The 14477-nt window shown below is 47.5% G+C and overlaps 1 protein-coding gene across 2 annotated transcripts in view; it reads left to right on the top strand.

Moving 5' to 3' along the window:
• The window catches only part of tulp4a (TUB like protein 4a), a 691812-nt gene that overhangs the window by 246595 nt on the left and 430740 nt on the right, over positions 1-14477 (top strand). For both annotated transcript variants that reach the window (XM_072502637.1, XM_072502627.1), the window contains one exon: positions 11123-11303. In XM_072502637.1, the coding sequence (XP_072358738.1) occupies positions 11123-11303 (181 nt within the window). The remainder of the gene's footprint in view (positions 1-11122; positions 11304-14477) is intronic.

The following is a 14477-nucleotide window of genomic DNA, read 5'->3' as shown; positions in this document are numbered from 1 at the left end:
TGATTTGAAACAAACCTGTTGGACTTCAACCTGGTGTTGTAAGACTTCTTACTATGATTGAATGGCAGAGCAGACTCTGTGGGCCGAGTGGCCTAATTCTGCTCCAATGTCTTCTGGTCACCAACTCTCTAAGCGAATTCCAGACTCCCACTACCCCCTCTGTGTAAAAGAGTTCTTACTCGTGTTTTTTCTCCACCTTCTGCCACTTACTTTGAATCTATGTTTCCTGGTTCTAGAATTCTCCACCAAGGGAAACAATTTTATCCTGTCCACTCCATCTCTTCCCCTCATAATTTTGTACACCTCAATTAAGTCACTCCTCAACCTTCTTTGTTCCAAGGAAAATACCCACCACCTATTCAATCTCTCCTTGTAGCTACACTTTTCTCACCCAAGCAACATTCTTGTAAACCTCTTCTGCACTCTCTCCAGAGCAATTACGTTCTTCTTGTAATGTGGTGACCAGAACTGCTCACAATACTCCAGTTGTGGCCTCAACAGTGTTTTCTACAATTCCAACATTATATACTTGCTTTTATATTCTATACCTCTGTCAAAGAAGGAGAGCAATCCATACGCTTTCTTTGCAACATTATCTACTTGAACTGCTGCCTTTAGGGACTGGTGTACTTGTGCACTAAGATCTCTTATTTCATCTACCCCTCTTAGTATATTCCCATTTATTGTGTACTCCCTATAACTGTTTGACCTCCCTAAACCTCCTTAAACACATCCCCTCTAAACCTCCTGCCCCTTAACTGGCCAGTGAACCCTCCACCAAGAGGAAGTGTTTCTTCTGTCTACTCTATCTGTGCCCTCAAAATTTTAAACGTCTTAATCATGTGTCCCCCCTCATTCTCCTCTGCTCCAAGGAAAACAACTCCAGCCTATCCAATCCCTCTTCATAACTAAAACTCTCCAGCCCAGGCAACATCCTGGTAAATCTCCTCTACACCCTTTCCAGTGTTATCACATCCCTCCTGTAATGTGGATTTCAAACTGCACACAATACTCTAGCTGTGGCCTAACCAATGTTTTATACAGTTCCAGCATAACTGCCCTGCTCTTAAACTCTATGCCTCGGCTAATAAAGGCAAGTATACCATATGCCACCTTAATTACTGTATCCACCTGCCTTAAAGACCAGTGTATATGCACACCAAGGTACCTCTGATCCTCAGTGCTTCCCAGGGTCCTGCCGTTCATCATGTATTCACTTGCCTTGTTTGTCCTGCTGAAGTGCATCACCTCACACTTATCCAGATTGAATTCCATTTGCCACTGATCAGTCCATCTGACCAGCCCGTCTATATCCTCTTGTAAATTAAGGCTATCCTCCTCACTATTTACCATCCCACCAATTTTTGTATCATCTGCAAACTTACTGATCAGCCCTTCTACATTCATATCTAAATCATTAATGTAAACCACAAACAGCAAGGGCCCCAACACTGATCCCTGTCAGACCCCACTGGACACAGGCTTCCAGTCAGAAAAACATCCCTCAACCATCACCATCACCTGCCTCACAGCTGTTGCTAACTTTTGGTTGGTTCAATTGGCTCTGTTTTATAGAGTTTGCTCTATAGTCGCCAGGTATCTTTATGATACCGCCATGAGGTTCAAGTTCAAGTAATGATCAATAACTCAGTACACCAATTAGTAAGACTCAAATCAAAGCACATTTATTTACACACAGTCAAATCTACTCATGCATAAACTCTACTTTCTAAGCTACTTCTATCACTAACAGGCCAATACTTAGCTTCGGACTGGCCCACCAGGTCAGGGGAACAAATGGCCTTTCGTTTGGGTTCTGAGTCTGCGGGATTCAAAGCTGGTATGGACTGGTAGCTAGGAGCGCCTATCTCGTAGTGAGCGTTGACTTGAGACTTACGTTCTTTTGGCGGCAGCTGGACAGGTCACTGTCAAGGGTTGGTTCGCGTTGCTGAGTGACCCTGTCAAGAAGGACGATTTGAACTTGGGGGCTTTACTTTATAGTCCCCACGGGCTTCCCGCCTTTCGGGGCGGACCCCGTACCTGGTTTCAAGTGATTGGACTTTGTTCCAATCGCTTGGTTCGATTTCTCCAATACTGGAGCGGTTCCCTGATCGATGGGCGGTCTTTAGGTGACCGTTAACCTCTTTTGTGTTGGCTCCTGCTGGCGCCGAGGAGTCTGGCTTGGCCTTGTTTACCTTAAATGTTTTGATTGTTCCCGGGGATCGCTCATTAGTATGTAGATGGCTGCTACATTATTGGGAAGATGGTTGCTGGTATCGATGCTGTCTGGGCTCTTGCAGAGTCTAATACACAGTAAACTTGCACCTGCTAGTTTCCACCTACGTTGGCTGAATTTCCCTTCAGCCTTTGCTGTTCTCCATTTTACATCGGGAATTGGCCAACCCAGGTGGCAACACACCCTCCTTGTGATCCTAACACGAAGCGTGAAGGATCGCATAATTGCGTTGTTCTTCATTCCCTGACCCGGCGAGCACTCTTCTATGGCCTCTACACTGACCATAACTATGCAAGAATGATTTTTAAAAAAAAATAATTTTTATTGAAGGTTTTCATAAAATATCAATAACAAAATAAGAAAAAGAAAAGAACCCAACAGGGTTTAAAAAAAAAAATGTTTTATTGAAATTTTTTCGATCAAAATTTTTTTCCCCTTACAGAACAAACATAACAGTAAAGAAAGTTTAACAATAAACAAATGGCTAATCAACATGGTAATCTAATCATTTAACATAAACTAAAACTTCCACCACCCCCTCCCCCCTGGGTTGCTGCTGCTGGTCATCTGTCTTCCCTCTAACGTTCCTCTAGGTAGTCGAGGAATGGCTGCCACCGCCTGGTGAACCCTTGAGCCGATCCTCTCAGGGCAAACTTTATCCGCTCCAGTTTTATGAACCCCGCTTTACCCAGGCCTCCAGTCCGGGGGGTTTCGCCTCCTTCCACATGAGTATAGAATCATAGAATCATAGAAGTTTACAGCATGGAAACAGGCCCTTCGGCCCAACCAGTCCATGCCGCCCAGTTTTTTACCATTAAGCTAGTCCCAGTTGCCCGCACTTGGCCCATAACCCTCTATACCCATCTTACCCATGTAACCATCTAAATGCTTTTTGAAAGACACAATTGTACCCGCTTCTACTACTACCTCTGGCAGCCCATTCCAGACACTCACTACCCTCTGAGTGAAGAAATTGCCCCTCTGGGCCCTTCTGAATCTCTCCCCTCTCACCTTAAACCTATGCCCTCTAGTTTTAGACTCCCCTACCTTTGGGAAAAGATGTTGACTATCTACCTTATCTATGCCCCTCATTATTTTATAGACCTCTATAAGATCACCCCTAAGCCTCCTACGCTCCAGGGAAAAAAGTCCCAGTCTATCCAGCCTCTCCTTATAACTCAAACCATCAAGTCCCGGCAACATCCTAGTAAATCTTTTCTGCACTCTTTCTAGTTTAATAATATCCTTTCTATAATAGGGTGACCAGAACTGCACACAGTATTCCAAGTGTGGCCGTACCAATGTCTTGTACAACTTCAACAAGACGTCCCAACTCCTATATTCAATGTTCTGACCAATGAAACCAAGCATGCCGAATGCCTTCTTCACCACCCTGTCCACCTGCGACTCCACCTTCAAGGAGCTATGAACCTGTACTCCTAGATCTCTTTGTTCTATAACTCTCCCCAACGCCATACCATTAACTGAGTAGGTCCTGGCCTGATTCGATCTGCCAAAATGCATCACCTCACATTTATCTAAATTAAACTCCATCTGCCATTCGTCGGCCCACTGGCCTAATTGATCGAGATCCCGTTGCAATCCTAGATAACCTTCTTCACTATCCACTATGCCACCAATCTTGGTGTCATCTGCAAACTTACTAACCATGCCTCCTAAATTCTCATCCAAATCATTAATATAAATCACAAATAACAGTGGACCCAGCACCGATCCCTGAGGCACACCACTGGTCACAGGCCTCCAGTTTGAAAAACAACCCTCTACAACCACCCTCTGCCTTCTGTCGTCCAGCCAATTTTGAATCCAATTGGCAACCTCACCCTGGATCCCGTGAGCTTTAACCTTCTGCAACAACCTACCATGCGGTACCTTGTCAAAGGCTTTGCTAAAGTCCATGTAGACAACGTCTACTGCACTACCCTCATCTACCTTCTTGGTCACTCCCTCAAAAAACTCAATCAAATTTGTGAGACATGATTTTCCACGCACAAAGCCATGCTGACTGCCCCGAATCAGTCCTTGCCTCTCTAAATGCTTGTAGATCCTGTCTCTCAGAATACCTTCTAGCAACTTACCTACTACAGACGTTAGGCTCACTGGTCTGTAGTTCCCAGGCTTTTCCCTGCTGCCCTTCTTAAACAAGGGCACAACATTCGCCACTCTCCAATCTTCAGGCACCTCACCTGTGGCTGCCGATGATTCAAATATCTCTGTTAGGGGACCCGCAATTTCCTCCCTAGCCTCCCACAACATCCTGGGATACATTTCATCAGGTCCCGGGGATTTATCTACGTTGATGCGCTTTAAGACTTCCAGCACCTCCTCCTCTGTAATATGCACACTTCTCAAGACATCACTATTTATTTCCCTTAGTTTCCTAACATCCATGCCTTTCTCCACCGTGAATACCGATGAGAAATATTCATTCAGGATCTCACCCAACTCTTGTGGCTCTGCACATAAATGCCCTTGTTGATCCTTAAGAGGCCCTACTCTGTCCCTAGTTACTCTTTTCCCCTTTATGTATCTGTAGAATCTCTTTGGATTCTCCCTTGCATTATTTGCCAAAGCAATTTCATGTCCCCTTTTTGCCCTCCTGATTTCCCTCTTAACTCTATTTCGACAATCTCTATACTCTTCAAGGGATCTACTTGATCCCAGTTGCTTATGTACGTCATATGCCTCCTTCTTTTTGACCAGAGTCTCAATATCTCGAGTCATCCAGGGTTCCCTACTTCTACCAGCCTTGCCCTTCACTCTAAAGGGAATGTGCTTACCCTGCACCCTGGTTAACACATTTTTAAAAGCCTCCCATTTACCAGCCGTCCCTTTGTCTGCCAATAGTCTCCCCCAATCTACCTCTGCAAGTTCCTGTCTGATACCATCAAAATTGGCCTTGCCCCAATTAAGAATTTTAACTCTTGGGCCAGACCTATCATTCTCCATAGCTATCTTAAAACTAATGGAATTATGGTCACTTGTCCCAAAGTGATCCCTCACTAGCACTTCTATCACTTGCCCTTCCTTATTTCCCAAGACGAGGTCAAGTTTTGCCCCCTCTCTAGTCGGTCCATCCACATACTGAATGAGAAATTCCTCCTGAATACACTCAACAAATTTCCCTCCATCCAAGCCCCTAATGCTATGACTGTCCCAGTCAATGTTGGGAAAGTTAAAGTCCCCTACTACTACCACCCTATTATTCTTGCAGCTATCTGTAATCTCCTTACATATTTGCTCCTCAATTTCCCGCTGACTATTTGGGGGCCTGTAGTACAGTCCTACCAAGGTGATCTCTCCCTTCTTATTTTTCAGTTCCACCCATATAGACTCAGTGGGCGAACCCTCGGATATATCCCCTCTAAGTACTGCCGTGATGTTCTCCCTAATCAAAAACGCCACTCCCCCTCCTCTCTTACCTCCTGTTCTATCCTTTCTATAGCATCCTACGCCGAGCTACTAGCCTACGCCGAGCTACTAGTGAACCCAACAGGGTTAAGTACAAAACACAGTCTGGAAAAGCAACCCTCCATACCCCCCTCCCCGCTGTACAAAATAATAAATTAACATTAACACCCCGACTTAACACAACAGGCCCTTAACACAACATAACATCAACACCCCCTCAGTAAATAACAAAAACAATAATAAAGTAAACCCCCCCCCCCCCCCCTGAGCTACTGCTGCCATTGATCAATGTCTATCGTTCTGCCAGAAAGTCTTAAGAACAGTTGCCACCACCTAAAGAACCCTTGTACCGTCCCTCTCAAGGCGAATTTCACCCTCTCCAATTTAATGAACCCCACCATATTGCTGATCCAGGATTCCACGCTTGGGGGCCTTGCATCCTTCCACTGAAGAAGAATCCTTCGCCGGGCTACCAGGGACGCAAAGGCCAGAATACCGGCCTCTTTCGCCCTGCAGTCCTCGGCTCCTCTGCCACCCCAAATATTGCGAGCCCCCAGCCCGGTTTAACCCTGGCTCCTACCACCCTCGACACCGTCCTCGCTACGCCCTTCCAAAATTCCTCCAGCGCTGGGCATGCCCAGAACATATGGGTGTGATTTGCTGGGCTCCCTGAGCGCCTAACACACCTGTCCTCAGCCCCAAAAAACCGGCTCATCCTTGTCCCGGTCATGTGTTCCCTGTGTAGCACCTTAAACTGTATGAGGCTGAGCCTCGCGCACAATGAGGAAGAGTTCACCGTCCCTAGGGCATCTGTCCACGCCCCTTCCTCAATCTCCTCTCCCAACTCCTCCTCCCACTTACCTTTCACTGCCACCACCGAGGCCTCCTCCTCTTCCTGCATCACCTGGTAAGTTTCCGAGATCTTCCCCACTCCCACCCACCCCCCCGAGAGCACCCTGTCCTGTAATGTGTGCGGCAGTAGCCGCGGGAATTCCGCCACTTGCCCCCTGGCAAACGCCCTTACCTGTAAGTACATGAAGGTGTTCCCCGGGGGGAGCCCGTACTTCTCCTGCAGCTCACCCAGGCTCGCGAACTTCCCGTCCACAAACAGGTCCCCCAACTTTCGTATCCCTGCCGTGTGCCACCCCGAAAACCCTCCACTTGTTCTCCCTGGGGCGAACCAGTGGTTCCCCCGTATCGGGATCTACGCCGTGGCCCCAACTTCCCCCCCCCCCTATGCTGCCTCCACTGCCCCCAAATTTTGAGGGCAGCCGCCACCACCGGGCTCGTGGTATACCTCCTTGGGGGGAGCGGCAGTGGCGCCGTTGCCAGCGCCCCCAGACTCGACCCACACAAGACGCCGTCTCCAGCCTCTTCCATGCAACCCCCTCCCCCTCCATCACCCACTTGCGCACCATCTTCGCATTGGCGGCCCAGTAGTACCCACAGAGGTTGGGCAGCTCCGGAGTATCTCTACTCCGCTCCAGGAACACCCTTCTCACCCTCGGAGTCCCTCGCGCCCACACAAACCCCATTATACTCCTGTTGACCCATCTAAAGAAGGCCTTCGAGATAAACACGGGGAGGCACTGGAACAGGAACAAAAACCTTGGGAGCACTGTCATTTTGACTGACTGCACCCTACCTGCCAGGGACAGTGGCAACGCGTCCCACCTCTTGAACTCCTCTTCCATTTGCTCCACCAGCCTTGTGAAATTAAGTCTATGCAGGGCCCCCCAGCTCCTGGCCACCTGGACCCCCAAATACCCGAAGCTCCTCTCCACCCTTTTTAGTGGGAGCTCGCCAATCCCCCTCTCCTGATCCCATAAGACCAGAAGACCATAAGACATCGGAGCGGAAGTAAGGCCATTCGGCCCATCGAGTCCACCCCACCATTCAATCATGGCTGATTTCAACTCCATTTACCCGCTCTCTCTCCATAGCCCTTAATTCCTCGCGAAATCAAGAATTTATCAACTTCTGTCTTAAAGACACTCAACGTCCCGGCCTCCACCGCCCTCTGTGGCAATGAATTCCACAGACCCACCACTCTCTGGCTGAAGAAATTTCTCCTCATCTCTGTTCTAAAGTGACTCCCTTTTATTCTAAGGCTGTGCCCCCGGGTCCTAGTCTCCCCTGCTAATGGAAACAACTTCCCTACATCCACCCTATCTAAGCCGTTCATTATCTTGTAAGTTTCTATTAGATCATCCCCTGGATGAACTACGAACAGTTCACTCTTCCCCATGTTGAGCTTATACCCCAAAAAGTCCCCGAATTCCCTAAGAATCCCCATTACCTCCGGCATTCCTCCCACCGGGTCCACCACATACAGCAGCAGGTCGTCCGCATAAAGCGTCACCCTATGCTCCTCCCCACCCCGCACCAACCCCTTCCAGTTCCTTGACTCCCACAGTGCCATAGCCAGGGGTTAAGTCGCCAGTGCGAAGAGCAGGGGGGACAGAGGACACCCCTGTCTCGTCCCTCGGTGCAACCAAAAATACTCGGACCTCCTCCTGTTTGTGGCCACACTTGCCATCAGGACCTCATACAACAGCCTAACCCACCTGATAAACCCCTCCCCAAACCTCTTCAGCATCTCCCACAGGTACCCCCACTCAACCCTATCAAAGGCTTTCTCAGCGTCTATCGCCACCACTATCTCCGCCTCCCCCTCCCTCGCCGTCATCATGATAACGTTCAAAAGCCTCCGCACATTCGCGTTCAACTGTCTCCCCTTCACAAACCCCGTCTGGTCTTCATGGATGATCTGCGGCACACAATCTTCAATCCTCGTGGCTAAGACCTTCGCCAGCACCTTGGCATCTACATTTAGCAAGGAGATCGGTCTGTAAGACCCACATTGCAGGGAATCTTTGTCCTGCTTCAGGATCAAGGAGATCAGTGCCCGGTACATCTTCGGGGGCAACACCACCCCCTCCCTCACCTCATTAAAGGTCCTGACTAACAGCGGGCCCAACAGGTCCCTATATTTTTAATAGAACTCGACTAGGAAACCGTCCGGCCCCGGTGCCTTCCCCGTCTGCATGCTTCCTATCCCTTTAATCAGCTCCTCCAGCCCAATCGGGGCCCCCAATCCCGCCACCAGTCCCTCTTCCACCTTTGGAAACCTCAATTGGTCCAGGAAGCGGCCCATCCCTCCCTCCTCCCGTGGGGGCTCGGATCGGTACAATTCCTCGTAGAAGTCCCTGAAGACCCCATTGATGCCAACCCCACTCCACACCACGCTCCCTCCCCTGTCCTTAACTCCCCCGATCTCCCTAGCTGCGTCCCGCTTCCGAAGCTGGTGCGCCAGCATCCGGCTTGCTTTTTCCCCATACTCGTAGACCGCCCCCTGGGCCTTCCTCCACTGCACCTCCGCCTTCCTGGTGGTCACCAGGTCGAATTTGGCCTGGAGGCTGCGCCTCTTCCTCAACAATCCTTCCTCAGGTTCTTCCGCATACCTCCTGTCTCCCCTCACCATCTCCCCCACCAGTCTCTCCCTCTCCCCCCGCTTCCTCCGCTCCTTGTGGGCCCTAATGGAGATCAGCTCTCCCCTCACCACCGCCTTCAGCGCCTCCCATACCATGCCCACTCGGACCTCCCCATTGTCGTTGGTCTCCAAGTACCACTCTATACTTCCTCGGATCCGCTCGCTCACCTCCTCGTCCGCCAACAGCCCCACCTCCAAGCGCCACAGCGGGTGCTGGTCCCTCTCCTCCCTCATCTCCAAGTCCACCCAATGCGGGGCGTGGTCCAAAATGGCTATTGCCGAATACTCAGTATCCTCTACTCTCGCTATCAGCACCCTACTCAAAATGAAAAAGTCGATTCGGGAATAAGCCTTATGGACATGTGAGAAGAATGAAAATTCCCTAGCCCCCGGCCTTGCAAATCTCCACGGGTCCACCCCTCCCATCTGGTCCATAAACCCCCTCAGCACTCTTGCCGCCGCCGGCTTCCTACCCGCCCTAGACCTGGAGCGATCCAGTGCTGGATCCAGCACCGTGTTAAAGTCTCCCCCCATTATTAGGCTCCCCACTTCCAAGTCTGGGATCCGACCCAACATGCGCCGTTAAAAGATTAAGATTAGTAAAGATGTAATAAACTAATGGATTACTAGTTTGTCAGCAAAGGCAGTTAGTTTAATTTTTTATTTTTATTCTAATAATATTTATTAGTGTCACAAGTAGGCTTACATTAACACTGCAAATAAATTACTGTGAAAATGTAAGAAGAAATGATCAAAGATCAAGTGGATTTCATTTGTGTCACAGTTGGATTCTTCATTTTAAAAAAATGTTTAACATCATTCCAACTGAAGGATTTCCTCTTTATATATTTTAGAAATCAATTTGTAGTTAATGACTTCAGGCAAAGATACAGGTTATTTGATGAGCAGGACTTCGTAGTTGGTGGGTCTCCTGCCCTGCCACCTGAAGAGTCGGCTAGGATTGGCTGTCCCACAGCCATTTAATATTCGGCAGGATGTTAATTTGTTAAGGGTAAAACTTCTGCCCTCTTTGAAGAGGAAGTCCCATCTTTGGGAGCTGCTAGCCAATCAGATGGCTAGCTGTCCTATAGTTCAGCAGCACCAGGTTCAAGCAGTGACTACTGTCTGTCTGGAAGAGCATCTCATGGTAGCTGGATTGGTGGGGCCTGGCAGGCAGGCCTAGTAAGGATAGTGAGGGGGGTTTGGAGGTCTGGGTTTGAGAGACTGGGTTAAAGGGGGAGCCTGACCTTGGGAGAGGGGCGCCTCGCTGATGGGCACAGGGGACACCCAAATGAGGGCAACCTTTCCCAAGACCAACATGCGCAGCTAAACAGCCGGGCTACCTGATTAGGGTGGGCTTCCCGTTGCCACAGGTAAAATAGTGGTAGATGTGAGTTGAGGCACTTTAATTGGCCACATAAGGATCTCAATAGGCAAAAGGAATGGTGGGCTCAAACCATCCCCTGTGAAATTGGAGACAGGTTGGGTGGACAGGTAGGTAGCGGGCAGGTCACAAGCTGCATTTCATTTGTCCCACACCTTCAAACCCACCAGTTGGAATAGTAAAATTCCATGCTGGATTATTTTGAGGCCATTCCTTGCAAGCGTAGTGCCAGAAAGAATTTTGAACTCAATCACACTTTAGGGAACAACTACATTGTTTCTGGACTGGCATAATGTCAAATTGAAAAACTTGGTAAAGGCAAAATAAATCACTGGCAGGTGATAAAGAGAGCAACAATTTGATTGTTGTACAAAATTGATCTTAAACCCAATCCATGAGCAATGATTAATGAATTAGCAGGTTCATGTTGGAACTTCAGTTCCATTGTTGATTCATTATTTTGTCTTAAATGGTTCAAAAATTTTCTAAGATCATTTTACTCAAATAACATGATGTACAACAAAAAAACTCTGGTTCTTTGGTATTTTGTTGTCAGATTTTTGTCCCTATTTTTTAGGTGCTCTTTGGTACAGCTGATGGACAAGTGATAGTGATGGACTGCCATGGACGTATGCTGGCTCATGTGTTACTTCATGAATCTGATGGTATCCTGGGAATGTCTTGGAATTATCCCAGTTTTCTTGTGGAGGACAGTAGCGAGAGTGACACAGACTCTGATGATTACTCACCACCACAAGGTACCTCTACATATATCTACGTTATCACTTGTGGTTGGAAAATTCTAGAAATAAAATCTTCATGGTTGCTAAATATTTTACTAGCATTTTAATTGTGTACTTGCTTTGGTCCAGTATTGTCCCAGCCTTCACCATCACCATCCCTGGATATGCCCTGTCCCACCAGCAGAACAGACCCGCATAGGTGACCGAACAGTTGTTTGTAGTCAGGAAAGAGATTGGTCCTGGAAGCCATCAACATTCATTCTGGTCTCCTAACATTTCATTGCATCAGGCCGAACACGGGCAAGGAAACCTTCTGCTCTTACCACCTCCTCAGCTGATGGATCAGCGCTCATCCTAGTTTACCGCCACTTAGAAGAAGCATTGACAGTAACAAAGGTATAGAATGTACTCTTCTGGGTGCCTTCAATATCTATCACCAAGCTGCACCACTATTGACCAAGCTGACCAAGTCCTGAAGGGAAAGCCTGCCAGACTGGACTTGAAGCAGGTGGTGAAAGAAACAAAATGAGAGAAAAACCTACTTGATTTGTTCTTACCTATCTACCGGAATTTATATTATAATTTACATTAGCTATGATACCGGGATTCTTGAAGCTTGAGATGTATGGAACCTTGGTAAGGCCGCACTTGGAATATTACACACAATTCTGGTCACCACACTACCAGAAGGATGTGGAAGTTTTAAGGAGGGTGCAGAGAACGTTAACCAGGATATTGCCTAGTCTGGAGGGTGTTAGCTATATGGAGAGGCTGAATAGACTCGGACTGTTTTCATTAGAAGAAGGAGGTTGAAAGGTGACCTGATAGAGGTCTACAGGATTATGAGGGGCATGGATAGAGTGGATGGGAAGGCACTCATCCCAGGGTGGAGGAGTAAGTCACCAGGGGGCATAGGTTTAAAGTCCGTGGGACACAGTTTAGAGGAGATGTGCGAGGCAGTTTTTGACACAAGGGTGGTGAGTGCCTGGAACGTGTTGCCAGGGGAGGTTGTGGAAGCAGATACAAAGAAAGAACAATACAGCACAGGAACAGGCCCTTTGGCCCTCCAAGCCTGTGTCCTATCTAGACCAACCGCCTGTATCCTTCTATACCCTGTCTGTTCATGTGCTTATCCAGATAAGTCTTAAAGGTCGCTAATGTATCAATCCCAGTTTATTCAATCTCTCCTCAGCTATACATTCCAGGCAATATCCTGATAAACCTTTTCTGTACTCTCTCGAAAGTCTCCACGTCCTGCTGGTAGTGCGGTGACCAGAATTGGACACAGTATTCCAAATGTGGCCTAACCAACGTTCTATATAATTGTAACATAATTTTCGAGCTTTTATACTCGATACCCCCCCATATGCCATATGCTTTCTTTACCACCGTTTCCACCTGTGCTGCCACTTTTAAGGATCTGTGGACCTGCACTCCCAGATCTCTCTCTGTCTCTATGCTCCTGATGGTTCTGCCATTTATGTTATAATTCCCACCTAAATTGGATCTACCAAAATGTAACACCTCGCATTTGTCCGGGTTAAATTCCATCTGCCATTTCTATGCCCAATCTTGCAGCCTATCTATATCCTGTTGTATTCCTTGACAATCTTCATCACTATCTGAAACTCCTGCAATCTTAATATCATCCGCAACCTTACTAATCAGACTCGCTACGTTTTCTTCCAAGTCATTTATATATATTACAAAGAGCAGAGGTCTCAGTCCTGATCCCTGCGGAACACCATTAGTTACAGACCTCCATTCGGAAAAACACCCTTCCACTGCTACCGCCTGTCTTCTATGGCCAAACCAGTTCTGGATCCACCCAGCTAGTGCACCCCTGACTCCATGTGATCCAATCTTTTACACCAGCCTGCCATGAGGTACCTTATCAAATGCTTTATTAAAGCATTTACTACAATGCTTTACATATAGACATCATCCACAGCTCTTCCCTCGTCAATCATTTTTGTCACCTCCTCAAAAGATTCAATCAAATTAGTGAGACATGACCTCCCTCATACAAAACCATGCTGTCTGTCTCTAATAAGACCATTCACTTCCAAATGTGCATAGATCCTATCTCTCAGAATTTTTTCCAACAATTTCACTATCACTGATGTCAGGCTCACTGGCCTATAATTACCCGGATTAGCCTTGCAACCCTTCTTAAGTAACGGTACAACATTGGCTCTCCTCCAATCCTCTGTGGCCAATGAGGACACAGAGATTTGTGTAAGAGGCCCAGTGATTTCATCTCTTGTCTCCCTCAGAAATCTGGGATAGATGCCATCTGGCCCTGGGGATTTGTCTACCTCAATGTTTCTTAACACACCTAACACTTCCTCCCTCGTAATAACGACCTGTTCTAAATTGTTTACACTTTCCTCTGAGACACCACCAATCAACGTGTCCCTCTCCTTTGTGAATACCGATACATTAACGATGTTCAAAAAGCACCTTGACAAATACATGAATAGGATGGGTATAGAGGGATACGCCATAAGGAAGTGCTGAGGGTTTAGCCAAGGTTAGTATCATGACCAGTACAGGCTTGGAAGGCCAAAGGGCCTGTTCCTGTGCTGTTTGATCTTTGTTCTTTGTGCTTGCTGAATTTGGTTTGCTTGTAGCGTCATTGGCTCCTCCCGGTTTTACTGGGTACAGATAGGTGGTGCAGTGTGAATACTGATTTGTGATCACATCACATCTTCATCACAGATCCCACAGCCAGTCCATCCAGCTTCAACCTGCCGCCCAACATTAGACACTCCTCATCTTTTTGCGTATTGGCCAAGGTCTTTATTTGACAATTCGGCACAATTGGGGCCTTGCAGGGAAACTGCACTGCAGCTGTGGTGCACCACAGTCAATGACTCACATCATTGAAGACTGGTCCCCAACAAAATTCAGCGGAGGGCTCATTTAACAACTGCGGAAGCTTTTGCCTGGCTTGATGATTACTGCGTACACAAAAAAAACCTATCCATCATCTGTTCAGGACAATATTGATAAGAGTGAGCACTGCACAATCCTTGTGAGACAAAAGCAAATTACTGTGGATGCTGGAATCTGAAACAAATACAGAGAATACTGGACAATCTCAGCAGGTCTGACAGCATCTGTGGAGAGAAAAGGGAGCTAACATCTGAACTTGACATCCTGATTCAAAACATTAACTCCCTTGTC

This window comes from Scyliorhinus torazame, chromosome 1 (assembly GCF_047496885.1).
Source record: "Scyliorhinus torazame isolate Kashiwa2021f chromosome 1, sScyTor2.1, whole genome shotgun sequence".
NCBI classification, from domain to species: Eukaryota; Metazoa; Chordata; class Chondrichthyes; order Carcharhiniformes; family Scyliorhinidae; genus Scyliorhinus; species Scyliorhinus torazame.
Note: the sequence above shows the minus strand (reverse complement) of the source record. Positions and strands in the feature narration are given on the sequence as shown.